A 25,556-nucleotide genomic window follows, 5' to 3' on the forward strand; every position below is an offset into this window, starting at 1 on the left:
AAGCGCCTTTTGACCTTGTCTACAGGCACAACTAGTCCGTACTACAGAACTCTCAATTGCAACCCACCAATACATTGCCTAATCCACCAGACTCTCATCTCAGAGTTTCCCCAACAATCGAATATTCATCTGACAGGACCTCCCCACAGCAAACCTGCGATACTCATCTCAAAAGAAAACTCCCTCCCATCCACTCAAGCCGGCACCAAGCGTTCACGACATGGATCCCACTTACCTACATATCCCCTTCCCCTCCCCCATGCAAGCTAAGCCGGGAAGCCCAACAGCCAGAACCCCCGCCAAGGGCCAGTTCGAGTTCCCTTTTGCCGCGGAACACGTCGCTTAGGCCTTGGCAACGGCCCTTGAAGCAAACCAATCGACGATCCGTGCTTCTTCTTCTTCTTCTTCTTTCATTCTTGCAACCTGAGACTTTGTCCACAATGGATACGTCCGTCATATTGCTGAAGACACACAAGCCAGGTAAAATGGCATGGATGCTAAGCTTAATGCCCCGTTTTGGCCTTGCGGGGGGGGGGGGGGGTTTAATAAGCCTGGAACTTGGGGCGATTCAGACTTGGTGATGTAAGCAAGGTCGAGGGTCCAAAATGCAATGGTGGGTGGGTATTTTTAGGATGGATGATGGTGGCCTTAATGGACTTCGCATGGCACGTATAGGTACTAAAATAAGATGTCCTAGTAGGCAATTGTTTCCAACAACTATCACGTGATTAGCAGAGTGCGATGTTGACACATACGGTGAACGCTACATGGAAACTCGGATTATTCCTAACATGATACCTTTTTTTGGTGATGCATATACCACATAACGCCCAATGAAGAAATGCACTCACTTAATTTGAATCAAACCTAACAGGAAACCGGACGCATTGGACAAAATACCAGTATTTGTCTAGTATCCCCTCATTTATTCTCAACTATGTAATAATCTGTGTCATGTATCGTAATGCTACCAGCAATAGCTGTAAAAATGAAAACAACTCCCAGTGATGATAATGTTCGCCTACCCAAGGGCGATCTACAAGAACAACATATCCCAGACTCTATTTTGACCGGTGAATCCTTTTGCCGCCCGCCATGAACGCTGTGTTGCGTTTACCAGTACGCCCAATAAAGAAAAGAACCCGATGACGTTGGGGTATGCAATGTGGGATCACCAGACGCCGAAAATGCCCAAAAATGCTCTAAACACCAGATAGAGTCCGTAGTAAAAAAGAACCGTAGTAAGAAAGTAACCAATGGTGACCGTGAAAAATACACAAAGCCGTCACATATGGTATCTCTAGAGCAAGTGCGGTACGACCTCAAGTCATGCCGACACTTACATCTAGTGATCGAAAGTGTGTCGAGCCAGGAGCAACTCCGGTGCGAAATTGACCAGGTACGAGATATCGTCCATGTTACCCATGATGGTATCAAAGCCATCGTCGGACATGCCGTCAAGCTCTTCGTCAAGCTCCTCCTCAACGTCAATTTCAACGTCCTCGGGCTGTGACGATGCTTCTTGCACATCACCTTCATCGGAGTTTTCCCACTCTTCTAGTTCAGCTTCGGAAAAGAAAGAGTCGCCACTTGCAGAGTCACCCGTTGAGTCATCGTTCTTAGTATCTTCGGGGCTGGCCTCGTAGCTTGTGACGGAGAACGTATCCAGATCTGCCAACGCTGAGCCGAATGACGATGTGACCGAGGAAGGAGTTGATTGGTCGTCTTCGTCGTCGCCGTCGTCGTCAGAATAGGCATGTTCCATGTCAAGGCCTAGTGTAGCCATGTGTCTGGTTATATGGACACCGGTCTTTGACTTCTCTACACATGCCACATCACAGGGTGATCCATCTGGGTTAATGAAGAGAAGGCGATCTCCATATTGGCTCTTGAGATGCTGGGCGACACTGGGCGTTAACCAAGCGCCAGGGAGAGAAACACGCACAACCTTAGCAACTCCAGAGTCGAGCAACTTCTGCAAGGCAACGGTGATTGGATGATCGTCGTCCAGGATCGAATCATCGACCATTTTATTAACCAGCCGAGAGAGCGAGGAGTTGATGAAAATGTTGACATGTTCGAACTTTGCACCGATAGTCGCTAGGGATGCGATGGTGTTGGCTACTTTGGCGTGTGTGCTTGACTCTGCAGCGCCGATTGTGGCCAGTACCCTGACGCGGCCGAGAAACCGAAGATACCTATCGGCAATGGGAGGTAAAATAGTAGCAGTCTCAGTTGGCTGCGACGGTGTGTGGATGTTGATATTGTTGTTTTGATAAAAGTAGGATGTTGTTTCGTCGTGTATTTGCTTGGAAACAGTGAAGAGGGAGAATGCGTTACGATTGCTGCAGAGCTGCTCAACGATGTCTTGGGATTGCGACGGGGAAAATAGTGACTCGTAAACCATGTTGCGTATCTCTGCTGGCATATCACTAAACTCCGCCATGGCTGTCGAAGGTGGTGGCCAGAGGGGGGATATGTTTGTATGGTGATGGTACCAAAGGTGATGGTAGGCTTTCAGGTGGGGTGAGGCGGGGTCCAGACGGGTAGTATGCAACCAGGGTGAAGGCGCGAGCTAATGCCAGGAACGCTACGGGAGATGTAACAGAAGGCAGCAGGGCGAGAGCAAGTTGATAACCGCTTCACGTGAGACGTCGACAGAGAACTGCTCAACGGTATGTACAAGCAGCATGTACCGTAGTGTGGGTGGATGATGGAACAAGTGTCGAGAGGAGATGCAAGAGAGATGGAGGTATACGAGGACCTGTGTGGCAGAAGACCGAAGGCCCGGAGTTTGATCCACGTTAGCGTGCCCACATGAACATTAATTTCGCGCAACAATCCAAGGGGGGGGGGAGAGCTCTTGCCAAGCCGCCTGAACCACGGGACAGGCCTTGATATATTCACCTGGGCACACACGTTGTGTGATTTCGCACAGGTACAACCGTGGTTCTGTTCTGTCACAGTCTTCAATACAATGATGGCCATCGTCTTAGCACAATGTGGCGACCCGGCGGAAAAGGCCAAAACGCCGCAGGTACCCAATAAGCACGGCACAGCCATCCATCTGACTGCAGCTTGGCCAGACCTTGCAGGTATTAGCCTCGTTCCTACAGGCCGCCTACAAGGGCAAATCCAGCGTGGCTCGTTTACGGCGACAAAGTTGCCGCAAGCAGCATTGTGTATAAACATTGCAAAAGGTATACATGGCGGGTACCATGGTACTATGCTGACGTTCAGAGAAGCGAAGCATCGTAGTGGTTGAGCAAGCCCCTGTACAGGCCACTGTCCGAAGTCGCTCCGCGCATGCTTTTGGCGACGGGAATATAGTAGCAGCCCATATGTGTTTCCCAAATGACGTCCAACATATTCCGTGGATGGACCACGAGCGAATAGATGGCGGACGCCCCTTTCGAGGCGGCATGCTGAGACGTGACCACTCTGGTCATGAACGTGACGAAACGCGTCACACGATCAGGATTCACGTGACCGGGACATGTTTGTACGGAGGGAGTGGACAGGCAGCGTTCAGGTGTTGCTGGGGTCAACCGACACATTTGCTTTCAAAGAGCCGCGATTGGGGACAAGAGGAGAGGAGAGAACCATGGCCCGGGTTGCGAGGTGACGTTTGCCGGATGCCAGGTCCTCCCGGCGCTAAGCAATCGATAAGACACCCTGCATGTCTCGAATATCGCTGCAATCTACATGCTCCATCTGCCCACCTCGCTATTCGGCTGAAATGTCGGCTTGGCTCCCGCCTCTCGTAATCTCTTTCATGGCATATGGGATATGTGGTCTCTTGTTACAATGTCGCCACCCCATGCGTGTGTGTGTGTATGCCTTGAGGTGGTGGGTCTCACACACCATACTACCAGCTTAGTGACTCACTAGCCCATGGCTGCTTTGCAGTCACCTGATTCGTTACAAGCAGGTCAGGTACTCTTCCTGGACTCTGGTTTCACACACATATCCATATTTATTTCCAGTGATCAATAGACATGACTCTTCCTTCAACGTCACTGGCATGGCAAGTGGGGCTTCTATCCACGAGTTACCCTTCAACCAGAGCTATATGGAAAAACAAGGCTTGATAAGAGTTCGCCAACGTTGGAGCCTTGCGGCTCTGCTGATATCTTCCTCTACAACTCATTCATAACGCTGAAATTTGAACTTGACTCACACACTTACTCTGGATCGAGCGAGCATTACCACCCAACTTCTCTGCAGCCTGCCCAACATCAATGAACAAGCCTAATCAAAAGATTCGCCAACCGCTCAGGCTGCTCAATCGCCAACGAATGCCCACACTCGAAAATCTCAGCAATCTCACCCTTTTCCGCCACGGACTTCATCTGCTGTTCGACACGTGGCCCAAAAAACCTAGAAGTAGTCCCAAATATCAGCAATCCAAACCCATTTCAAAATCATGACAAAGACGCCACAGCCGCCCCCCCCCCCCCATTCTCAAAAAAAACTTACTCTAACGCTCCAACAGTCATAACCTTACACTTTAACTTCCCCTTACTCAAAATCTCCTCCTCAATCTCCAAATTCACCCAATGACTCCGATAACTCTCTAGTATCCCCCTCGTACCCCCCGGCGCCTTCGCACACCTTACCCACTCATCTACGGCCCCCTGATCCAACGCACAAGGATTACAACACTCACTCCTCATAAAATGCGTCCAAAACTCTTCTTCTTTCCCCTGAATCAGCATCTCGGGCACGTGCGGCAGCCAGAAAAACGGGATATGCCAGTTCCACACGCCCGTCTGGTTATACTGTGCAGCAATGTTGTCGCGGGTGAAGAAAGAAGCCTGCGTTAGTGCCGACGACAGTAGCATCTCGCAGAACGACAGGTGCGTCACGCGCGTGGGATACAGGCCTGCGAGACAGAAGGCGTAGGTAGCGCCGCGGTCCTCGCCATGCACGGCAAACGTCTTGAATTCCAGTGCATCCATGATGCCGATCATGTCTTTGGCGTTTGTGCGCCCATCGTAGCCCTCGCTGGCCGGCGGCTTGTCTGTCGCGCCGAAACCGCGGAGGTCCGGCGCCACAATCGTAAAGTGAGGTGTGAGCAGAGGCAGGATGCGATACCAGTAGTAGTGCGTCTTCGGGGTGCCGTGAAGCAGCAGTAACGGCGGCCCGGATCCAGATGTGATGTAGTGTATCCGGATGCCGTTTACCCGTGCCATATGGTGCTTTACGGGCTTGCCATCGTGGTCGTATAGTTCGGGCATTGCGCAAGGGGTCCTCGGGTCATTGGCAATTGCTAGGCTTTCCGGGGTTGTTTACTCGGGTTGTTTTTCTCTTCTTTGGTTGCGCGTCTTTTGTTACACACTGCTTAAGTTGGGGTAGTGCGACCCCGCAGTAGTGAACGTCATTGGCGGCAATCTAGCTAGCTAGCTACTAACAGCGCAAATAGGCCCGGAGACTTCCCCGCACTGTGAGTGGTATTGCAGAATTGAGACAATACGATAAATATCCCTGAAATCTCACGCATATGAAACAGTTTAGACAACAAAGAAAAGGGACCTACTTTTTTTGAATCGCCTGTGACCAATCTACATACCGGGAAAGCTTCTACATTAGAAAGTGTGACAACGCAAGCCGCAAAAGGAAATACCCCCAGCTACCCACAGCTAAAATTAGCACTCGATATACCACCACAGCAAAACCTCAATTGCATAATGGCCCGAAATCATCAAGTCATCTAAATATCTAACATTATAGTGTGTTCTAAACCCTCATATCCAGTACTCCCCCACACCTTCTTCCACCCTCCCATCATGAATCAGGAATTGCCGCAATAGCCTCCACCTCAATCAAAAAGTTCCCCGGCAACTTGCCCACCTCGACTGCCGTACGCGCAGGCTTCGGGCTAGGCAGCATAGCAGCATACACCTCATTCATAGCAGTGTAATCGGACATGTTGGCCAGAAAAACAGTAGTCTTCATGACGTAGTCCCATGATGTACCTGCTTCTTCAAGAACAGCTGCAATGTTCTTGATGACTTGGGCCTATTGGGAAGCTTGGTGTGAGTTGAAGGCATAGAAAAAAGAGTCGGGAGAGTCGTTAGGACATACGGTTTGGGCTTTGATGCCGCCGGGGACGATTGTGCCGTTGAGAGAGGGTACGGTGCCGGATGTGTATACTATTCCCTTGGAAGTCCATGCGCCGCTTGCTGTGAGTGAATTAGTATTTGAATATGTGTGTATAGCAATAGTGGCTACATACACAAGATTGGTCCTTGGGTGCCGAGGTAGGTGACTACGGGCTGTTGGGCGAGTTTGGGTGAGGGTGTAGCAATGGCAGCACCGGCTACCACCAAAAAGGTAGTAAAGATAGAGCGAAAGGATACCATGATTTCTTTCGTATATCAAAAGGTGGATATGATGCTCGTAAAATAGAGTAGCAGGGAATATTGCTGTACGGTACTTGAGATATGTACTACCACCCTATAGTTATATACATATTGACAATCATTTTCCCAATGTTGCTTACAACCGCCATTCAGAGCTAACGTCCGTATTCGACCGAATGCCATGGCTTCCAAGAGCTGCGAGTCTTCGTATGCTAGATAACCCTCGTTGCCGTCGTCGGCAAGGAATGTAATCAGAATCCATACTTGGCTGCCTGGCTGGTATCACGCCCTCATAAAAACATACTGTCCATTCCATTCGTAATTGTTTTCAGTCCGCCGTCGGCTCAAGGCCCGAGAGACCCCCATCAGGGCAATATGGCTGGGTGGCGATCGAATAAGCAGGGCTATTTTGGACCTCGGACCACTACGCGTGGGGCAATGAAAAGCTGGAGATATGTATACAGATATCTCCTAAAACGGAAGGAGACTGCGATTCGTTCTTTTGTGGAGTAGGGTGTGACGGGCTATGACAAGAATGATTGTAGAAGATGCACTCCAACTGGGCGCCAAGAAACCTCGCCTTGTACCGCGCGTGTATCACGCCTAATGGAAAACAGTTCATGACTCTAACGTAATCCGAGATAAAGGACGCTGAATCTTAGATAAGAAACACTTCTCTAGACCACACGAGATGGGCTATCGATATCTCCGGGATCCACTTGTGGATCAGCATGGCTTGCTGTTCGGTTCGTGATTCGCTGCCGTAGGATCCAACTCCATTTTCGACGGCCGAAGCCTCGCCCAGCAATCCTTTGACAATATTTCCGTACAGACGTCACTTCCGTCGTTTGGCGGCTCTCGAGTCATCCGGGTCATCCAAATTGCGGGCTACGGGCTCGACGGTGCTCCCGCAACCATACCAAACGCTCGGAGTAAGACTAAGTCTGTTGGTACAGTATGGCATTTGCGGAATCCGGACAGCATTCTTACTGTCAGATACTGTAAGCATGGTGTTTAACCAATTCACTATCCGATTATGCAATGTCGCAATCTTTCTGCTGCATTCTGTCTTTGTTTGACGGCCGCTACCGTTGCAATGAATCGATGTCGTATCTTGAGGTTGTACGAGCAATTCTTTGAGAGAGAAAAAAAGCCTATCCAAAGGCCCACAAAGATCCCATATCTCCGTCGGAATGGATCCGATGTTGGTATTCGTTATCTCTCGGAGCGTAAAGAGCTTTCCCGCCCCAAGTGCCGATCCTATCCACGAGATGCGTCTCCACACTAATACCTGCCACACGTTACACTACTGCATCTCGCTTCGAGTCCATGTAGCGAGTAACCTGTAACGGGAATCTTGACGTGTGGGAAACCCCATCCTGCAAGCCCACTTGTCAAATCTTACGACTGGCGACGCCATGGTGCCCTTATCGCAGCTGCGCCGGTTGACATTCTTTGCAGCAATATACAGTGAACGGCCAGAACTAATCTTCGGATGAGTGTTGGCGCGCCCTATACGATACGCCCTACAATGATAAGATATTGGTGACCAACGTGAATGTTCAACATGGATAATTCCGTGCGGACGAGCCTGCCGTAGCATCAGCAAAGGAAAGGTATTTGAAGGTCGGATATTTCCTTTACCGTGGAGTATCTTTCTTCTCCATCAATACTCGTTCAACGCCAAAATGAAGGGTCTCATCACAGCCTCTTCGGCAGCCTTGTCCTTGGCAGGTGGTGCCATTGCCAGCCCAGTAGCCCCTCGTTCAGACATCCTTTTCTTCAAGCCCCTTGAGGTTAACTCGGACTCGGTACATAACATCCATGTCGACTTCAATGATGACGATTTTGAGGGTGAAGTTCGCCTGGTCTATGGCGAATGCGGAATGAAGAGCCACGGACAGAGACATCACGATGTCGCCTCACATTACATCAAGCGATCGGCCCGCCCAGAACGCTTCGTGTGGATTGTAACAGAGGATGCTGTCCATGGCGGTTGTCTTCATGCGTATTCGGGATCTAGACTCATCGGACGCTCAGCTCCGATCTCTGTCAAGCATCAGCCAAGGAAGAGGGAGGATATTTCCGAGGTGGCTGACACCATGGGACCTTGGTTCGATGGTGTAGCCTACATGAAGAGCAAGCAGAACAATGCTTCCTATGTTGCGATGGAGAAGGGCAAGCGAATTGCCATTGTTGGTGGAGGCATGTCGGGGTTGATGACAAGTCATCTACTCGAGTCGGTCGGCATCCATGATTGGCACATTATCGAATCCTCCGAGCGCATTGGAGGCCGTATTCGAACAAAGTATTTGGCCGGAAGTAGACCCGACGAGTACCAGTACCAAGAGATGGGTCCCATGCGCTTCCCAGTATCAACTCGCTATCCAGAAACAAATGAGACGCTGGATATTCAGGATCACAAGATGGTTTTCCAACTTGGAGATGTTCTGACCCAAATGAACGGTGGTCCTACCAGTGAGCTTGCTGTCAACTTCATTCCATGGATCCAGGCGAGCCCGAATGTGCCGGGTAACTCGAATGGCTACCGCCTTCCCAATGGACGCATCCCCAGCGCTGCGATGCTCAAGAGTAATGCCACTGCATACAGTCTCCCAAAGCCCGAAGGCCCAGATGAGGAGGCTGTTGAGCACGCTACTGAAGAGTTGGAGAAATTCGTGGCTACCACACCAGATGTTGTGCGTGAAATGCACACAAATGTTTACAAAGCCCATAAGCATGCCGTTGAGAACGGTTTATTTCATTGGTCAGAAGCCGCGTATGTCAGATATGCGCTTAACCAGAGTGCTGATGTAGTTGACTACATTACCGGTGGTACAAGTGGTCCCATCTGGGAATATGATACCGCATATTTTGGTGCAACAACGTGGCGGACCATCGATAAGGGTCTAGAGTCGCTTCCTCGCGCTTTTTACCCGCACGTCAAGGACCGTTTGACCCTCGGCCGCAAAGTCACCGGATTGAAGTACGATGAAGAGACGGATAAGATTTCTGTTGAGTGGCGCAAGGACCCCTTTACAATGAAGGCAGAGAGCGAAGAGTATGACTACGCGGTAGTAGCTGTTCCTTTCTCAAAGGTCAGAATCTGGGATCTTCCCCAATACTCATCTCTCTTGTCTCGTGCTATCAACGAGATGAACTACCAGCAGTCGTGCAAGGTTTCTCTGCACTACAAGACACGTTTCTGGGAGAAGCTTTCGCCCCCAATTATTGGAGGATGCGGATCGGTTGATATTTCGGGCATTGGCAGTGTCTGCTACCCTTCTTATCAGATTAATTCGACCGGTCCTGGTGTCATCTTGGGCTCATACGTCTCTGGTACTCTGGCCCGCTCCGTAGGTGCACTTAGCGAAGAGGATCACGTTGCTCTGGTCCAACGCGCCATGGTTGAGATCCACGGTGAGGTAGCTAACGAACAATGGACTGGCGCGTACGAGCGTCAGTGCTGGGAAACCGATGAACACCAGGCGGGTGCCTGGGCTGCTCCTACTCTTGGTCAACAAGATCTCTTTCTGCCCGCCTATTACAAGACTGAATTGAAGTCCATTTTCGTTGGTAAGTAGAATCGGGATGCCTTTAAGATATAGACTGACTGTGGCCCTCTAGGTGAGCACACAAGCTATACGCACGCTTGGATCTTTTCGGCTCTCGACTCGGCTGTGCGTGGAACTGCCCAGCTGCTGTTGGATATGGGTCTTGTAGATGAGGCGAAGCAAATCGTCGACACCTGGATGGGTCGGTGGATCTCCATCTAAGCTGTGTTCAGCTTTGACATGAAATAATAGATATCATACTAGATCATTAAAGAAATTAATCAAAAATGAAAATCAATTGTTATTTTTCGGTGGGTGCGATGATGATGCTGCGTACGGTGCTAGCAGATAGATTAGTTGCGAGGGTGACAAAGCGTGATATACGATAAAGGAATGATGAGGTGCTGTTGCCCCAGAATGACGCCACACTCTAGCGTTCCGTAGCTGCTTGGTAGGATTGCAATCCCCTGTCTACTGGACTACCGCTTGGACTCTTGGGCTTTGCCTCGATGCTTGCTTTGTAAAGCTAATAAAATTCAAACGAATATCAGGTTCGTTAGTAGATGGACCAAGAGCGGGTTGGATTCAAGTAGATGTGGATCTTTCATTATCTGATCTCTGCATGCTCTCGTATCGAATAGCAGCCGAGGAAGGCAGGACGTGCTGATGGCGCATGCGATCTTCAGTCATAGTCTGCAGCTCTTGTGGCACATTCAGTAGTGATGATTGAATTGGTGATGCGCTCACTAACGAATAGTGTTACGACGATGAATGTCTATGGAGGGAGAGGTTCATGGCAACGGTATGGCAGGTGCGAACGTAATGAATGTCCTAGCGCCGGCGCCTGACCACGTGAACACGCGTGCACGCCACAACGAGGGCGTACAACGTACCTGTCGGCGAAGTTCAAGAAGAAATCCTTTGCTACCACAATGTCTCTTGGTAACACACAAGCTACTCCACGAAAATTACTAGCGATTTCTCACTCTGACAACCGAACGGCAGACCTATATTGGGAGCCGACACAGGCATGTAATATTTGAAAGCTTGCTGCCCCTCCTTCTCGAGATGGAAAGTGTACCCAGAGAGACGATCTCCTAACTACACTCGGCGCTCGGACATATTATACAGTCACGGCTGAAAGCGGGACGAATAGCCATTGGATATTTTCTTGGGTCAGACCTAAAATGAGGTGGTGACATGGCGTCTAGGGCGTGAATCTACGACTACCTATCGCCAAAGTATAAATATTGGCAGGTTGAGCAGAGTATGACTCAGCCTCCCTCGGAGTATTAGGAGGGGGAGATCGCCCATCTTCACCTGTGGTTGCAAGTTTAGCCTCACATATCGACAAGATGGACAAGAAAATATTCCAATGGGAACGTGCAATTGGGGCGCGAACCTACCTCGTTTCCTCGGACCGGTCGCTTCTTCCTCATAGCTTTGTCCAGGAGGCATACGCGACAGATGCCGTGTTTTGGGCAAAGCCTCTCCCGCCTGCAAAGCTGACGACCTTGCTCGATAACAGCCTCACGCTCGGCGTCTTCGTCGTCTCGGATGGAGTCAAAACGCCCGTCGGCATGGCCCGCATGATAACCGACTACATAACGCTCGCCTACCTAACCGATGTATACCTCATCCCCGAGCACCAAGGGCAAGGAGTGGGCAAATGGCTTATCAGGTGCTGTCGCGAGATTTGCATGGATATGGAAGAGCTCCGGTTCATGGTGCTCCTGACGGGCAGCGAGCAGGCACAGGCATTGTACAGGAAGGAATTGGGCATGGCCAAGTTGGATGGCGGGGAGGTGGGTTTAACCTGTATGGGCGCTCGGCGAACGGCGCTCGTTGAGGCGGCATCCGCGGGGCCCCCAAGGTAAAGCAGGGCAGGGCGCAGGGCAGGGCGGATGCTCGTGGCGCACGTAGCTACCCACAAGCACCCATGGATGATTGTGGCCAACGATCGAGGGCTGTAGTGCAAGAAACGTGCGACGACGGTTGGGCTCGAATCATGGCAGCGGATGTAGCTAGATGAGGCCTAGAGCCGGGCCCTTTGCACATGCAAGTCAGTGGGTTAGCGTCAATGTCGCAATGCATTTTTCACCATCACCACACCTGGATCGCAACCGGAGTCCGGCCTGATGCTGGTAAGACGGACAAACACTATGCTTATCCAGCCAAAGGGCAATGTTTCCGTGCGGCGTCATGCAGGGATGTGGGCTGGATTGCAAATCAGTCGGCGCATGCCAGGCCATGGCATCGCGTCGCGTCGCTTCTTTGGACGGGTGCATTACGCCTACTAAATGCGACGCTGTCTCCGGTGCTGCCCGAGACAGACTAAAAGACAGATCGTATATGTGTAGACCTGTTGCAAAGATCGCCAGACTGTCTTGATATACTGTGACCCTGCATCTGCCAGCGGCTCTGCCCACATCCCGCATTCCTCACGACATCATGGCAGAGCCCCTCGCTGATACCCCACCACTCTCCTCCTCTGCCTCTGCCTCTGCCTCTCCCTCTCCCTCTCCCTCTCCCTCTCCCGCTTCTTCTCCCGCTTCTTCTCCTTCCCCCTCTCCCGTATCCCTAAAGCGCAAACGCGCTCCCTCTGACGCGCAACCTCTGACCCCGCCACTGTCGGCAGACGACCCCAAAGGAACCCATCTTCTGTCGCGTGCCGTCCACGTTCTTTCTACCGCCGCTACTGCGCTGTCACAAGTCACTTTCTTGTACCAGTCAGACCATGTAGCCCGCCATGGCCTGCTTCAGGCCGTCGAGGTCATTACCAGAAACAGCGAGGCAGGAGGCAAACTCATAGTTTGCGGCGTTGGGAAAAGCGGCCTTGTGGGGCGCAAGATTGTCGCAACCATGAAGAGCCTAGGAATTGCGAGTTCCTTCATGCATGCCGCTGAGGCGCTGCATGGAGACCTCGGCGACATCAGGAAGGTAAGTTGCGGCCCCTCCTCCAAAACGTCCGCCTAATTGACTTGTGATAAGAATGATGCCGTCATGTTCATCTCCTACTCTGGCAAGACTGCAGAGCTGGTCGCTCTTCTGGATCACATACCCTCCCACACACCCATCCTCGCTATCACATCACATACTAAGCCCTCGGAATGCCCACTCCTTCGAAACAGACCGCGCTCGATACTACTACCTGCGCCCATCCACGAGCTAGAAGAAGTGTCTTTTGGCGTTTGTGCGCCAACCACCAGCACAACCGTGACAATTGCGGTCGGCGATATGCTTGCACTTACAATCGCCGAGGCAATGCACCAAGAGGATACCAAGGTTGTTTTCAGGCGGAATCACCCTGGTGGTGCAATTGGCGCAAAGACGAGGCGGATTGAGGAGGATACTGATACCCAAACCAAGAAGTGCACTGGACTAGTGACGCCGCCAGCGTCATGACTTTGCTCCCAACGACTTTACAATACGAACATTGCATCATGAGCTGAGTACTTTACATGCATTGTGGACAGATCCAGCCAAGGGCGTGATGCATTGATTCGACCTTGTTCATCAAGCAAACATCTCACTGTTATCTGTCTTTCCTACGCACGGAGCCACTTTCATACCCTCTGACCAAGGGCATTGTGTATGCAATCTCCAAATATAGCCATATGCGCTTTGAACTGCATGTGTCTCGGTACAAGCAGTATGGGCAAAAGTAACATTGTTACAGTCTCATGAGAGTCTTACAGATCTAGAATGGGACGGTTGATTAGTGCAACTTTTCCTCCATCTCTTGCTCAGAGACGACCAGTTTCGTCATTTTGGTCAGATGCGGAATGGAAGAAGTTAGGGAGCAACAACAAGTGAGATGCGCAATTTCATTCCGGAAGCATTCATTGATGAAGCATTGCGTCCCGCCTACTCAAAGCCGAGGGGAAACACGCCACTTGCATACGATTAGCAACGATGGTTAGCAATATCAAAAATAGCCTGTCATTATTCCTAACTCTCTGTTGGAATTCGATGTATATTATGGTATAATATGTACCTACATTCATTCCCTTCATGTTGATAGATTTAGGAATGATGATTGTTGTGCCCCGCTTACCCCATTTGGTTAGATCAAACTGCTTCGGACTTTATTTACTCCAACGACATGGAGACAGTGCTCCTTGTGTATGTGGTCAACACAGAAGACAAAAACTCCATCTCCGCCTTGTAAGCCTACAATTTCGCTCGGGTTTCCGTGCGTTTTAAAATTGGATCGACGCATTCCCTCCAGCCCTGCTGAACACCCCCGTTTTCCCACGCGTTTTGATTGATCGGCAGTTGCTTTACCCAACGCATAATGTTCTCGTATATGTCACCGTCATACATCCCAATCGCACTGCACAGACTGGCGTCGGAAAAGTCCCATGCGTCTGTGAGCGCAATGGCTTCGGGTAGAAGCTGATCAAGCAGGTCGTCGACAAGTAAGCGGATGGTATCGAGTTGAGAGGGTGAGAGATACAGCGGCCGGCCATCGCAAGTTACGATGAAAGACAATGCATCCACAGAGCGCGGATTGATGATCGTAGAGAGCGCAAAGAGTGAACACACGCGCTCCAAGACCTTACGGAGGCTTGCAGATGTGCTATCAGCCAACTGTGAGATAGCATCGACAAAGGAACGCAGAGTAAAGTACTCAATGTGCGCCCGCGACATCGAAATGAGCAGCATCATATGTTCGTTCCAAGCCTCTGCTGGTGCCTTACTCGAAGCTCGAATCGCCACACGTGCCTTGGTGGCCAGACGCTGTGCACGATGACGAAACACAGCAAGCTGAGTCTCGTGCATAAGGAATTGTTCACCCTGCGCCGCACAGGCTACATTGGGATCGTCCAAATCAGCCAAGTACTGCGTGTGCAGCTCCATTGTGTCGCCGTCTTGCAGGCGATCCAGCTGCTTGAGCAAATACCGACCAACCTGCTGCCATAGCACGTAGTTCTCGCCCTCGAATGTGGCACCCCCAGCAAGAGCGCCAACGATATCTGGAAGACCCGAGATAGCCATATACCCATGCCCACCACACATCTTGCGGGCATCTTCGGCGCCATCAGCCGCTTCCGAAGTGACGTATGCTTTCAGACCCGCAGTCAGTGCGTGTACAGATGGCAGGAGAGAGTGATCATTCCTCCCCTGCATCTCTCGCAGCTTGTCATACTGAGCCTCACAAGCGCGCGATGCAAAGAACATGGCATACGCTTTTGATGTAAGACTGAGCAAACGGAAGTGTTGGTGTTTGTATTGCATGATAGTGGCTTCACTGTCCAGTGCATCCGCAGGACCGAGCCCCTGTTGCCGCACAACAGAATACCGTGTTGCGATTGTCAGTGCTTGTGCAAGTTGTACGGCAAAAGCGCCAGGCATCTTTCCACGGACAAGCAGCATGACCGAATAAGAGAGTTTTGCGCGCAGCGGATCCTTGGTAAACGTACCATCGCGCGCGAGCTGGCTATGAGCCATGAGCATATGCGAGCGGGGGATTCGAACATGGTTGAACGAAGCAAACCCGTTGTCTGCTTCATTGTACCTACACAAGTATCTCATTAGCATAACCCCCTTATCTCACACAATCTCACAAAGAAACCCAACTACTCACCCCATCTTCAACCCCACATCCCCCATCTTCACGCCAGGTATCGGCCTCCCATTTTCCACACGCCTCAACTGCACCAGAAAAATATGCGGCCCATGGTCCTTCTCCCCGACAATCAGTCGCGCCATCACCGCCCCGTGCGTAGTCGAGAAGCCCAACCCCGCAGGCCAGAACTTGGTCGAGGAAATAGTAGGAGAATCAACAACGAACTCGTCTGTCTTCGTATCAAATGTCGCCGTCGTCTCCAAACCCCGCACAAACGATCCGTGTCCCAACTCCGTCTGCGCATACGTCCCGAGAATTCTGCCTGCCCGTGCGAGCGGCAGCCATTGAGATTGCTGCTCCGCGGTGCCATTATGTTGCATGGCTGGTTCAAAGAGTATGGCTTTGTGACCGAAGGGACTGTTTTCCATCAGTACCATCTCCTATACCGTTCCCTTCTCCTTTCCCTTCCCTCTTCTATCCTCCCCCTTCCCCTTTTCTGATACGGATAATGAGGGGTAAACGTACCTAGCATTAACAAGCCGATACTTCGGCGTAATCCACACAAAATGCTCATGTTCGTACTCTTTCATATCTTCCAAACACGCCTTCCCCATTTCTAGGCCTTGGGCGAAGAGCGCTTCGCGTGAGGTGTGGGCGTAGCATTGGGGGAGGAGCGCCGTGTTGTGGGTTCCGAGGGCTTTTTCCACGCGGGTGAAGGATAGGCGGCGGGAGAGGACGGTGGATTGGCTAGGGATTGGGTTGGTTAGTTGGAGTCTTCTATTCGGGATGAATGAAGAGAGAAGGGGAAGGAGAAGACTTACCTGCCCCAGATTATACATGTGAGGTCAAAGGGGTTGAAAGAAGATGAAGTTCTTGCTTTGTGCATTAGGCTGGTTTGCGCATTCTCCGCCATTGTAGTGTGATTCCTTTTTTTTTGCTTGAGAAGTGGGATAGTGTAACTATGAAGACTGGGTTTACGGCCCAAGTTGTAGTCTAATATGAAGTACAAAAGAAGCGGCAAGGAAAATTTATAAATACTAAAAGGTTGGCGTTGCGTACGGTGTGTTCATTCTTTTACACCGCTCACTCTGCTCTTCTTTCACTTGCAAAGGACCGCCCTTGAAGTAAATGAAATCGGAGGTCATATCCCCTGCATGTGATTCACGAGATCGGCTACAAGCGGTAGGTTGTCTTTATAGTCCCACCTATGGGAGTCGTTGGAGGTGAGCAAGATCCTCAACGGTTTTTTGATATACAGGCTGTGACTGGGGGGCTGAATGATTCATAGGGATTTCCTAGTCTTGACTGCTTCTCGTGTGTACTCTACGCTATATTTCAAGATTTTGTTATTGATTTTACTTCGAACATCTGATCTGTTGTATACTTGTTAGCGAAATATGTGTCGTGTGACTATCGCAGTATCCAATCTTGATTCCATCTCCTTCGCATGCTGCTACGATTTGCTGTATGCCTGGTTCCTGTGGCTGCGGTGATTTAATATTGGAGTTTCGTGAGCCAGTAAAAGCACAGATGTGTTTGTGATAACTAATGCAGCATCACTAAACTGGACGCATTGCCGGGGGAGGGACCTAGGCGCGGTCCGGTTCCGAAAGGGATGCCCTTGGTGGAACTGCCGGGCATACTTCTTCGGAGATACCGCCTGAACAAACAGTACACGAGCAGGAATCTACAGTGATATTTCGACATTCACCTTATGTTAGTGTGATAGAATAGCTTGTAAGACCGCATTGGCCTACGGCTTTTGGTAGATACTAATCAGGTTTTGATGAAGAGCAAAAGGAAGATGTGCGGTATCTTTCACAATGTCTGCTCTTCGGTAAGTGCGTCATCTGATCAGACGGGCGTATTGCATCGTATTGCAACGGTTTGTCACCCTATCTGAGCTTCAGAGGGACGCGCTAGCGTGCGTGGCTGTGTGGCATGGTTGCTCTGCTTTGTCTCTGTAATTTCAAGGGACTTGTGTCGATACCAGGTCTGATGAACATTTGGAATTCTGTGGGAGCATGCCTTTTGTAGAAATCATCACGAGAAGACTCATTCCTTCTTGCAGTAAAATGAGTTGGAAGAACAGGAAGGTAATATGCAAGTAACGACCCTCGAAACATTGAGGAAATTTACCATTGAGCGTGGGCAGAAGCTATGAGTAAGCACTATATTGTGAAGTTTAGTCTCTTGTGTATTTGGAGTTCCTGTTCGAATTGTAATCGACAGCAAGCGCCGTAGTGTTCAACCTTCGGCCGGGCCATGTTCGCAAGAAGTCATAGCGGCACTAGCGTCATGCATGTCGCCGAGAAACACGTGTGGGAGCCATTGCCGTGCCAATTCTTCCACTGCCATTCCATATGCGCCGTAACCCCAACGGCCATCGTGATGTTTCTTGTTTTATCTCCTTTTCTCTTCTAGACCTGTTTCGTTATTTCCTCCGCTTTGATGCTACGGACCTCCCTACTAGAGTATTTGCACAGCGTCAAGCAACTACGTCATACATGTCGTTACTTACCCATGAAATTACTCCCCGCTTAACGCGTACAAGGCGTCGTACCAAGCTTCGTCAATTCTTATTCAGCAATGGCATGCTTATTGGATGCTCCTCAGATATCTTCCGCTCTTAACTCGGTTGACAGTGATCAGCATCATTGGTTGACATGTCTCAACCCCTGCACGACAGCTATCCTAGTACCCATCATCGTGACGCAGTCGTATATCAAAAGTGTGCTTCGTATGTTGCATTACAAATGTCACTGAACTTCTGATTCGCCCACATAAAGATTCCATCTGCTAGTCGAGCGCCATACATGGGTTGCCTGCAGCAAGCACTGTGACAAAATGGCATGCCCCACGCTTAATGAGCAATTAACCTGTTATTGTGACATGTGGTACTCGAGCTGGCGGGGCTATCAGTATCGCGGTACTTAGTGGGTGTTTCCCCAGGCTAATACTGGGCAGTTCTGGACGTTACCATCTTCACACCTTGTACATTGACAATGGCGCCCGCTGAACCGCACGCAGAGCCTTTTGTGCTTTTGACATCCGAGGAACCCGACTTTCCCGAAGAGCGAGAAGGATGGAAGGGTTACATTGAATGGGAGAGATACCCTGAGAAGAAGAAAAAGGCAGCAGAGATCCTCGCGAAATATGATTTCCCCGTACCGCCAGAGTTCCAGCTGCTCCCGCTCCCCAAGACCAATCCTGTGCTCGAGGGTGTGCGCTGGAAGTACTATCACTATGCTCTGGGAAAGACTACAAAGGACCTGCCAGCCATCTCATGGGACTATGTCAAGAAGGAAAAAAGCGAGGACATGGTGCACGTCTTGGAGTTCCCTTACAATGGCGAACCACCCCGAAAGCGATTAGTCGAGACCGAGATCACCGACAACAAAGACCACTACATTCGAAACCATGGCGGTGTCCCTGAGATTGATCCCGAGAAGTACTACTTCGAAGTTGAAGGTCTGGTCGACACGCCGAAGAAGATAACCTTGAAGGAGCTTCAGGACGAAAGCATATTTCCACGCATGAATACCGTTATCACCCTCCAATGCAGTGGTACGCGTCGTATCGAACAAATTCACGACTATCCCGGAGACGGCGACGAACTCATCAACGCACCCTGGGGCGAGGGAGCCATTGGTACTGCCCGCTATGTTGGTGTCAGTCTGAAGAAGGTCCTTAGATACTGTGGTATAAAGCCAGAGGGAAAGCATGTGGAGTTCTTTGGTGCCGACACATACTTCAAGAAGGGACAGGTCTACAACTACGCTGTGTCGGTACCAACCCGCAAGGTCAACATCAATGAGGTCATTCTTGCCTGGGAGATGAATGGGGAGCCACTGCCTGCCATTCACGGAGCACCCCTCCGTGCAGTTGTGATGGGTTACATTGGAGCAAGAAGCTGTAAATGGCTAACACGTATCAACGTCATTGAGAACCCGTCCCTGGCCCCAGTCCAGATGAAGGAATACCTATACTACACTCCTCAAAAGGGGAAGCAGAACGTAACGTACAGCAATGGCTTCAGTATTCAGACTATGCCAGTATCCAGCGCTATCATGACACCAGTCGACAAAGATGTCATTGTCCATGACGGAAAGATCCGCATGACTGGCTGGGCATACAGTGGTAGCGGCTGGCCGGAGCGAGTCGAAGTCAGCAACGATGGAGGTGGTGTTTGGTATGAAGTCCCATATGAAAATATGAGCAAAAAGTACTTCCATGCCTGGCGCACCTGGTGGATGGATGTACCTGTCGATGCAGAAGGCTGGCTGTAAGTTCTTCAATCCCTATGTGCTTGGTCGCCTAAACTAACAATATATCAGCGAGTTTTGTGTGCGTTGCTGGGATGATGCTTTAAACGTAAGTGACTTGCAAAACATGCGTCTACCGATATCGGATAGCGCTTTTTTCTGCTGCTGCGGAAAGGTCATTTGCTGACACGAACTCTAGACCCAACCAACATTCGTACGAAGCGCATGGTAAGCATTGCCCAGTCCACCGCTCTCGAATCACACTGACCTTGGATAGGAACTGGGATCTTCATGTGACATCCTCTTGCCAGTAGGTCATCCCCCAAGAACCTCGTTGCTAGTTTTCGAGATTATCACACTAACACATTCAATAGCCGCGTCAAGCTCTACAGCGTCAACACTACCAAGCCAGAAACTGCTCGACGACTTAAACAGCTTGAAGAACACAAGACTTCAATTAACCCCATCACAAGACCTGTACCGTTCGATCTTGAGACCGAAGAAGAGTACCTGGAGGAAATGAGGAAGCGTGGTGGCCGTGACCCGGAGGAGTAATGCAAACATTTGACGAGATTGGGTAGGCTGAAAGTAGTAGACCTGCTCGTACGATGATTTGGGGGTTTCGCTCAACTAGTATCGTCGCTCATTTGCTGGGGTCTGCGTCGAACATGCATGTTAGCTGCGAAGAAACTATGCGCGAATACTATGTTGCTGCGAGAGTCAAAAGACTTTGAGCTGGGTGGGAGGCAGCTGAGTGCGATGCGCTTCGGTGTCCGACCGTGAGAGGTTTCATTCATTAGTATGAATTTACAATCTTACACTGTATCCAATTTCATGCTACTGCGATTCGAAGAGTAGTATATCACTCGACCATCGAGAATAGTACATCAATGATTGTTCCTTTTGTTTTTGTTTTCGTTTTTTCTGGCTTGGTATCATAGATATCTGCGTGCTCCCTAAGGACCGTTAATTGACCGTGGAGCCTAGGCGACATCTCTCATATTGCCCACGCCTGAATGCATCACTGGCTTCAGTAAGCATGAAGCTGAGTAGGGTTTTCATCGCTTGTTGGAATGAGCCTGGGAACCCTAAATCAGGGCAAGCCTATCATGTGCTGGGGATTAGTTAGTACAACATGATTTTTTATGACGTACGAAGTGGGGTATCAACGTACGGAACGACAACATCGCTCTTAGAACACTTCTCCTAAGTTCTCGAAATCAGTGTACCATGGACTTCTGACCCTTTTACCCCAGTCGCTGCACATGATTTTTTGTTGGAATATTCTGAGGAACTACTACACCCACATGGGCTGCACTCATATTGATCTCTTCCTTGACTCAAGTAATGAAGCTGTTACGCTATTGCACGTAACAGAAGATGCGACCGTCTTCTTTCGGTCGAGTTTCCTTGTCATATTGACTTGAGAACAGCACTAGGGAACCAGGTATACCAAGCGCCAGTGGTTTCTTCCGAGACACGGCAATGTTCTTACTGGCTTCTCACAGGCGGGTTTAAAACAAACATTATTGTATTTGTATTTTCGGTTGCCATTGCAGTAACCACGCGCATCCCAAATACGTACGGAGACTAGCAGGCATCCACATGGTAAGCAACCCAATACTATTAGCATCTTTCTTGCTGGCTCTTATTTACTTAAAATGTCTTTAGTATTCGAAGCTCTCGCGAAATGCAGCGTGCGAGGTGCTTTCAGGGTTCTCCTATCCCTCAACCCAAAGGAGCCTGCGAACACTGATGCCGCACACTCACGATGTTTTGCGTACCGAGTAGACATAAGAGTGAAAATAAAGGCCGATTGTTCGTCTACAAATCTGGGTACCAGATACGAACCTGTGTAGGCCACAAAATACGTCACTACGTGAACGTGGAACGCGCCGATCTTGATGACTACAAGAGAGTAGGCTTCATCGGTGTACCGAAAACAGTTAATTGTGACAGGGGTTAGAGTTTGAGGCGAACGATTCGAGAACCCCAGACGGAACAGGGGCTAGGGAAAAGCAAGACCATGCCTAAAAAGCATTTCAACAACAGTGTGGGGCAGATTCTGCAGCATTCGCACAGTCCCCCAGTACCTCATTGAACAGGGAGTCTATTCCACGTCAGAGAATTAAAATGATTCAGATTCTACGACGTATTCTATATGGCCTGCATCGTGTTATAAGAACTGGTAAATCGTGTCCCAGTTCTACTCGAAGCGTGGGCCAGCAGAGGGATCTTGAAGATCGCAAAGGACTTTGCCTAAAGGACCAACCCGCTCGATGTGAGCCAGAGGCCCAACAGTCGAACGCGCTCCCTGTTCCTGGAAAACAGTCTAGTCGGAAACCTGCAAGACCTACAATACGAAAGCATTCGGTGCTCCAAATCGTTGGTATGGATGCTCGTTCCATTGTAGCTTGTAACAATATTGAGACAGAAGAAAGTAACGGTGGATATCAGCTGTCACAGGGGTCCGTTGTTTTGGACGGGTCCGATAGTCCATTTATCCAACCCGGTATGACGGGGCAAGAGTCGGCAAATCTCCTTTCGGCGTCGGTTCTACACAAGCAGTGTGGAGCCACATACAGGGTGCCTGCATGGGTGATCGCTGTGCGTCAAATGCCCGTCATCATGCATCCCGAGGCGGGCTAAAGCATCATCTGGAACATTCCAACCAGCTCAACATCACTCAATGTTGTTAAAATCAAACATTTCAGATCCAACATCGAAATTAATCAAGTATACGCCTGCAGCATATCGTCATGACCCAACTCATTCAACTGGGCCCCATACTTTTCGAAACGAGGCCAATCCAGAATTGAACTTTTTACCCGTCCATACATAACGTTCATACGAGACCACCAATCCTTCGCTCTAAATACATGTGCACACATGCTAGTAAGCTGGAAGACTGCTCCACAAAAACAACAAGTATGCCCAGTGCCCCTTCGCAAATTCCAAGCAGGAGGAACATACTCAAGAACTAGACAGTTACGTATTGCGCTATGCATACAACTCGCAAAGTATACATACACAGAAAAGATAATGGTACTGAAAGGAAAAAGAAGATTAAAGCTCCGACCCCAGGCAGCCGGTCCGTTCATCCAGCTCGTTACCTTATCACATATCGATCGGTATAACCTCGTTCGCTTTCTATGTCATCATCCTCGCTAAAATGGTTTACGCCATTTCGATGGTCCTTTTCCTCGTCACTGTCCTGGTGTACGCCGTTGCGATGGTCCTTGTCTTCGTCCCTGTCCTGGTCCTCGCTATTTTGATCTTCGCTGTATCTGTCCTCGTCCCCGCTTTGGTACTCGTCGTCCTCGTCCTCGTCCCCGTCCCTATATTCCTATGCAATATCAGCCTCCGAAAGAATGCTTGTTTTACGATTCTCTAGCGACTACGGGCAGGGCACTCCTGGGCTCGCTATCGCAGAATCTTTTTCTTCTTCCGTTCCAGGATAGTTGTTCTTTACCATGTATTGCGCAATCTCCCAATCCTGTATTGAAACGTTAGCAATTTCGCATCTTCACTTTCCTGTAATATTTGCAACATACCACCAGCCCGCCTTCCATGTAATATCGCCACTTCTCTGAACTGCCGAGATAAACCAGGATTTCCCATGGGAATTCTTCACTGTCAAACTCCCAGATGGTCAAAAATCTCAGGAGAGAGTCTTTGTCTACTGGTTCGTACTTTTGCGCTCGGACATTCGTTGCATGCTCGAGTGTAAATACGCGCGTGCGCAGTAATTCGGGGCTGTCGAGCATTCCGGGGATGAAGTGGTCTATGAACCATTCTATGAATTCGTCGTAAACTTCTGGTTTCGGCTGCCAAAGGACTATGGCCCACATTCGAACATCGCGAGGGTCTGTTGTAGGGTGTCAGCTTTCATAGTACCACTTTGTTTGGGCGAGCCTGTGGAGCAAACATACCGTCTCTCCATTCGTCGCCGTGAATCTTGAAATATTCTTTGTAAGATCGAGTGTTCAAGCGTGCGCCGACTGGAACGTCGCCCAACGTCGGGCCAATCTTCGCCTCGAAATCTTCTATCGACTCTTCCTCAGGCAAGTCGTAAATGGTCATGTGCTTGCCGTTGACCTCTTTCACTTCTTGGAACGGATTCTCGGGAGTTTGCTCTGCGGTGCGCGCTGAAGATTCAATCTTCGCAATAGTAGCAGGCACATGCCTGTTTTCGTACCAGGATTGCGCTTCCTCGTCATCGTCGTTTAAACCTGACCAGACAACTGCGATTCTCGACATTTTTTTGAGCTCTTTCGATGAGTAGTTTCCGAAGTAATGGTAGAAAGGTTATGTAAGGGAGGCGGGAACTTGGGAAGCAAGTATACAACAACAGGGCAAGAGATATGATCAAAACGGCGGTCAAGTGCCAAGATGATGGGAACTAAGAGAGCAGGTACGGCCTGTGCCGCGTGGGTTTACGCTTGATTTAGGAGCCTTGTTCGCTCGGTAAAGGGGGCACACGTTGTGTGAATGACTTTGCTTGTAGTGTGTTCGCTGCGGTTAGTTCCCAGACTAGTATAGTGGGGAAACGGACCGTCTGGAACAAAGGGTCTCGATGACGGGAAGAGCTCCGCATTTTTATAATGGACAGACTAGGAAATGCTAGTGTCCCCAAGTTTCACATTCCAGCACCTACCGGTACGGTTCTCGAGTAGATCGCAATTACCGTCGTCAGTCGATCCGTATCCTCAGACTAAGTACAGACGCACCGAGAGGATGGATGGGTTTGGCAGGAGTTTGACAGCGGCGGCAGGCAGCCCGACTCATGCAGGCAACGGGTCCGTCGGGCTGCGTACACGGCTATCATGCATGAGAAAGGAGAATTGGTGATCACAGGACGAGTTCCACATGCGACGCGACAGCAGCCAATGAAGATGTATGGAGACTGTAGAATGGCAACCCATGCGTAGCGCATGATGGCGAGGCACGGGCATATGGAGCGAATATCATCACCACCACCAAATCCACGGGGTCACATTAAGCAACAAATCTATATGTACGTATACCCAACAAACCCTTGCTTACCATTCTTAGCGCCCTTATGCTTGGAGTATCAGAATAGAATTTGCAGATATTTACCCCTCGGGTGTATGTAATATTCCATATCTTATCTCTTACCTCCGCCCGGACACCATCTTCCCACTGGCCACATGCACCCATGCACGCTTGCACATGCCTCGCACCTCGCGGCTCACTTGCTCTTACAAGAACGCCAGTCTTTTCAGCTCGGCAATTGAATATTCGACTTCCAACACACGTTGTATTATCCAGGAGAGGTCTAGTACGCACGCCTTCGCTGTTATTGTTTCCGTAGGCGTAAAGCGCCTAAACATTTTTTGTCCTCTCGGTCCGAAAGGCAAAACCGGTGGTGGTGCGTACCTGCATTGGACGAGTCAGTTTGGACGCCTCGCCCCGACCAATGGCCTCAACTCGATGACGCGGGTTGAGAAAAGTTCAGTGTCTCAATAAATGGATTACGTGGCGGAGTGTCGACATCGTCCACTGGTTTTGCGTGGATTTGGGCGACAGATGGAACTCGTCCGGGTATCTTAATCCGGCTTGTCTGTCCGTCTTATGCCCAGGAGCGAACGACAGCGTACCAATGCGAAATGATTCATTCTGAAGATTCCCCGTATACAAGGAAAATACCAAGAAACTTGCGAGGCAGGAAAGCCGGAAGCAGGTACGGACGAGCCCGTTGTGTTACATTGGCATCTCGTATTCAATGCGCGACACGTAAAACTAGGGTCTGTAGCAAGCCGTTCGTCGCTTAAATAAG

At 50.0% G+C, this 25,556-nt stretch overlaps 11 protein-coding genes across 11 annotated transcripts; 5 read left to right on the forward strand and 6 right to left on the reverse strand.

The window, feature by feature from the left end:
- Nucleotides 1-1,345: 1,345 nt before the first annotated feature.
- On the reverse strand, nt 1,346-2,446 carry COCCADRAFT_28323 (uncharacterized protein; the record flags this gene model as incomplete). Its single annotated transcript, XM_007716654.1, has 1 exon — nt 1,346-2,446. The coding sequence occupies one exon, from the start codon at nt 2,444-2,446 to the stop codon at nt 1,346-1,348; it is 1,101 nt and encodes a 366-aa protein (XP_007714844.1).
- Nucleotides 2,447-4,238: 1,792 nt separating this feature from the next.
- On the reverse strand, nt 4,239-5,240 carry COCCADRAFT_102809 (uncharacterized protein; the record flags this gene model as incomplete). The annotated part of the gene is made up of 2 exons (XM_007716661.1): nt 4,239-4,380; nt 4,480-5,240. The coding sequence occupies 2 exons, from the start codon at nt 5,238-5,240 to the stop codon at nt 4,239-4,241; spliced, it is 903 nt and encodes a 300-aa protein (XP_007714851.1).
- Nucleotides 5,241-5,787: 547 nt separating this feature from the next.
- Nucleotides 5,788-6,365, reverse strand: COCCADRAFT_28325 (uncharacterized protein; the record flags this gene model as incomplete). Its single annotated transcript, XM_007716655.1, has 3 exons — nt 5,788-6,021; nt 6,088-6,185; nt 6,239-6,365. 3 exons carry the CDS (start codon nt 6,363-6,365, stop codon nt 5,788-5,790), a joined length of 459 nt encoding a protein of 152 aa, XP_007714845.1.
- A 1,306-nt stretch (nt 6,366-7,671) lies between these two features.
- On the reverse strand, nt 7,672-7,968 carry COCCADRAFT_102808 (uncharacterized protein; the record flags this gene model as incomplete). The annotated part of the gene is made up of 1 exon (XM_007716662.1): nt 7,672-7,968. The coding sequence occupies one exon, from the start codon at nt 7,966-7,968 to the stop codon at nt 7,672-7,674; it is 297 nt and encodes a 98-aa protein (XP_007714852.1).
- Nucleotides 7,969-8,053: 85 nt separating this feature from the next.
- On the forward strand, nt 8,054-10,141 carry COCCADRAFT_7162 (uncharacterized protein; the record flags this gene model as incomplete). The annotated part of the gene is made up of 2 exons (XM_007716647.1): nt 8,054-9,941; nt 9,993-10,141. 2 exons carry the CDS (start codon nt 8,054-8,056, stop codon nt 10,139-10,141), a joined length of 2,037 nt encoding a protein of 678 aa, XP_007714837.1.
- A 1,133-nt stretch (nt 10,142-11,274) lies between these two features.
- Nucleotides 11,275-11,796, forward strand: COCCADRAFT_7163 (uncharacterized protein; the record flags this gene model as incomplete). Its single annotated transcript, XM_007716648.1, has 1 exon — nt 11,275-11,796. The coding sequence occupies one exon, from the start codon at nt 11,275-11,277 to the stop codon at nt 11,794-11,796; it is 522 nt and encodes a 173-aa protein (XP_007714838.1).
- Nucleotides 11,797-12,370: 574 nt separating this feature from the next.
- On the forward strand, nt 12,371-13,324 carry COCCADRAFT_7164 (uncharacterized protein; the record flags this gene model as incomplete). The annotated part of the gene is made up of 2 exons (XM_007716649.1): nt 12,371-12,859; nt 12,911-13,324. The coding sequence occupies 2 exons, from the start codon at nt 12,371-12,373 to the stop codon at nt 13,322-13,324; spliced, it is 903 nt and encodes a 300-aa protein (XP_007714839.1).
- Nucleotides 13,325-14,092: 768 nt separating this feature from the next.
- On the reverse strand, nt 14,093-16,404 carry COCCADRAFT_102826 (uncharacterized protein; the record flags this gene model as incomplete). Its single annotated transcript, XM_007716663.1, has 4 exons — nt 14,093-15,440; nt 15,510-15,908; nt 16,017-16,238; nt 16,313-16,404. 4 exons carry the CDS (start codon nt 16,402-16,404, stop codon nt 14,093-14,095), a joined length of 2,061 nt encoding a protein of 686 aa, XP_007714853.1.
- A 2,092-nt stretch (nt 16,405-18,496) lies between these two features.
- On the forward strand, nt 18,497-20,311 carry COCCADRAFT_102812 (uncharacterized protein; the record flags this gene model as incomplete). The annotated part of the gene is made up of 5 exons (XM_007716664.1): nt 18,497-19,776; nt 19,829-19,865; nt 19,956-19,984; nt 20,034-20,066; nt 20,131-20,311. 5 exons carry the CDS (start codon nt 18,497-18,499, stop codon nt 20,309-20,311), a joined length of 1,560 nt encoding a protein of 519 aa, XP_007714854.1.
- A 1,836-nt stretch (nt 20,312-22,147) lies between these two features.
- On the forward strand, nt 22,148-22,598 carry COCCADRAFT_38979 (uncharacterized protein; the record flags this gene model as incomplete). Its single annotated transcript, XM_007716665.1, has 2 exons — nt 22,148-22,325; nt 22,432-22,598. The coding sequence occupies 2 exons, from the start codon at nt 22,148-22,150 to the stop codon at nt 22,596-22,598; spliced, it is 345 nt and encodes a 114-aa protein (XP_007714855.1).
- A 555-nt stretch (nt 22,599-23,153) lies between these two features.
- COCCADRAFT_38980 (uncharacterized protein) lies at nt 23,154-24,016 on the reverse strand (the record flags this gene model as incomplete). Its single annotated transcript, XM_007716666.1, has 3 exons — nt 23,154-23,252; nt 23,311-23,624; nt 23,689-24,016. The coding sequence occupies 3 exons, from the start codon at nt 24,014-24,016 to the stop codon at nt 23,154-23,156; spliced, it is 741 nt and encodes a 246-aa protein (XP_007714856.1).
- Between the last annotated feature and the right edge of the window lie 1,540 nt (nt 24,017-25,556).

Source organism: Bipolaris zeicola, assembly GCF_000523435.1.
Source record: "Bipolaris zeicola 26-R-13 unplaced genomic scaffold scaffold_148, whole genome shotgun sequence".
In the NCBI taxonomy this organism is placed as follows: Eukaryota; Fungi; Ascomycota; class Dothideomycetes; order Pleosporales; family Pleosporaceae; genus Bipolaris; species Bipolaris zeicola.